The sequence below is a fragment of the Apium graveolens genome, chromosome 1 (genome assembly GCF_009905375.1).
Source record: "Apium graveolens cultivar Ventura chromosome 1, ASM990537v1, whole genome shotgun sequence".
Lineage (NCBI taxonomy): Eukaryota > Viridiplantae > Streptophyta > Magnoliopsida > Apiales > Apiaceae > Apium > Apium graveolens.
Window position 1 is genome coordinate 109,910,579 of NC_133647.1, and position 2,433 is coordinate 109,913,011.

The following is a 2,433-nucleotide window of genomic DNA, read 5'->3' on the forward strand; positions in this document are numbered from 1 at the left end:
GTTAGTTTCCTATTTTGTAGGTCATTACCTGGTTTACAAACAGGTATTTGTTTTCTATATTGTTTTAGTAATAAAGATAAGGAGTTCAGCGTTGCAGACTTTGTTTTATAGTTTCATAATCAAACACTCTATATATATAAACAAGTAATCTACACTCGTGAACTACATTCTGGTATAAGAGCAGGTAACGGTGGTGGATGCCAAAATACATGCCAAAGAGAGTAGCGATGGAAACAAGTAAATCTAAAGATGGAACGATTGGGTTGAGTTACCCTATGCTGAACAAGGGAAATTATACGGCATGGGCCATGAAGATGAGAGTGAATATGCAAGCTCACGGGATTTGGGTTGCAGTAGAACCTGGAAATTCTAAGGAAGAAATTGAGGACAAGACGGATAAGACGGCTTTGGCTGCTATTTATCAGAGTATACCGGAGGACATACTCTTGTCAATTGCTGAGAAGAAGAATGCGAAGGAAGCCTGGGAGGCAATAAAAACTATGTTCTTGGGAGCGGATCGTGTGAAACAGGCCAAGGTTCAAATAGTAAAGGCTGAATTTGAATCATTGGTGATGAAGGAGTCAGAACCTCTTCACGACTTCTACATGAAACTCAATGCACTGATGACCAACATTCGAGCCTTGGGAGAAGAGATTCAAGAGGCATACGTTGTGAAAAAATTGTTGAGGGCGGTGCCTGCAAAGTTCTTCCAAATTGCTTCAACGATCGAGCAATTTGGGAATTTAGAGACCATGAGCGTTGAAGAAACAATTGATTCTTTGAAGGCGCATGAAGAAAGGATCAAAGGGCCAGATGACATGAGTGGAGGCCAACTACTACTTACAGAGGAAGAGTGGCAAAAGAGAGAAAAAGAAGAAGGGAAATTGCTTCTCACGAGAGAGGAGTGGCTGAAACGATCTGCAAAAGGGGGAAAGGCTGGAAAAGATTTTGTGCGAGGGGCTCGTGATAAAAGCAGAGTAAGATGTTACAACTGCCAAGGCTACGGACATTATGTTGCAGATTGTAAGAAACCAAGACGCGAGAGAGAGACCAAGGAGGAAGTGAACCTGGCACAGATGCAAGATGATGAACCAGCACTTCTCCTAACTGAAAGTGCAGAAGATAAAGGCAAAGTCATGTTGATCAATGAAGAAAAGGTGTTGCCAAAGCTCGACAAGACAGCGAAAAGGGGGAAAGGAAATTCCAACATGTGGTACCTAGATAACGGGGCTAGTAATCACATGACCGGGCAACTATCGAAGTTCAAGGAAATTGATGAAAGTGTTACTAGTTTGGTGAGGTTTGGGGATGGCTCAACGGTGCACATAAAGGGAAAGGGAAAAATCGTGTTGAAATACAAGAATGGAGAAGACAAAATGTTGCACGAGGTATACTAAATTCCTACTCTTTGTAACAATATTATTAGTTTAGGTCAATTATTCGAAGAAGGGAATAAAGTTGTGATGCATGGGGATTTTTTGTGGGTCCATGAGAATGGAGGAAAGTTAGTCATGAAGGTGAAACGTTCCATGAATAGGCTGTACAAACTAATTATCAACAGCGAAAGTACTGAATGCGGTTTGACGAAAGTTGATGACATCTCGTGGTTATGGCATGCTCGACTCGGGCATGTCAATTTTAAAGCCATGAATTTGACGTTAGAAGGAAAGATGGTACAGGGAATGCCAGATATCAAAAATCAGCAGGAGGTGTGCTTAGGTTGTCTAATGGGAAAACAGACTCGAAAATCGTTTCGGAATCAGGCGTGCTATACTGCCAAGAAAGATTTAGAGCTCGTACATGGGGATATTTGCGGGCCTATCAACCCCACGACAGCTGCTGGGAATAAATATTTCTTGTTGTTGGTGGTTGATTTTAGCAGGGTCATGTGGGTATACATGTTGAAGAGTAAAGATGAAGCTTTTAAGACGTTCAAAAAATTTCAGGCCCAGGTCGAAAAGAATTCTGAAAGGAAGGTCAAAAGTTTTAGAACCGATCAGGGTGGAGAGTTCACGTCCAAGGCCTTCAATTCCTATTGTGAAGAAGCTGGAATCATAAGACAATTCACCGTACCCTATTCTCCTCACCAGAACGGTGTAGTTGAGAGAAGAAATCGTACGGTGGTCGAAATGGCAAGGAGTTTTTTAAAAGAGAAACAGTTACCATCAATGCTATGGGGAGAGGCCATTCGACATTCAGTTTAATGTCTTTCGTGACATTCTCATCAAACAAAAATAGGGAAATTTGAAGGCAAAGAGGGAAGATTTCGCGAGACTTTGTCTTTGAGGAAGGAAAGGGTTGGAACTGGGGAGTTGATGAAAGTTGCAGACAAGAAGTACAAGCAGGAACATTTATTATTGTTGATGTCGCTACTGGAGGTGCAAATGCCAGTATTAATGGGAATCCAGAAGAGTCACAAACACCTGGAACAAG

At 41.8% G+C, this 2,433-nt stretch overlaps 1 protein-coding gene across 1 annotated transcript; it reads left to right on the forward strand.

Annotated features, from left to right (window-relative positions):
* Positions 1-227: 227 nt before the first annotated feature.
* LOC141699572 (uncharacterized) lies at positions 228-1,397 on the forward strand. The gene has a single exon (XM_074503504.1). It carries the CDS (start codon positions 228-230, stop codon positions 1,395-1,397), a length of 1,170 nt encoding a protein of 389 aa, XP_074359605.1.
* The last annotated feature ends 1,036 nt before the right edge of the window (positions 1,398-2,433 follow it).

Excerpts from the sequence above, each read along its gene's own strand:
- LOC141699572 (XM_074503504.1), top strand. The coding sequence starts at position 228 with ATGGAAACAAGTAAATCTAAAGATGGAACGATTGGGTTGAGTTACCCT.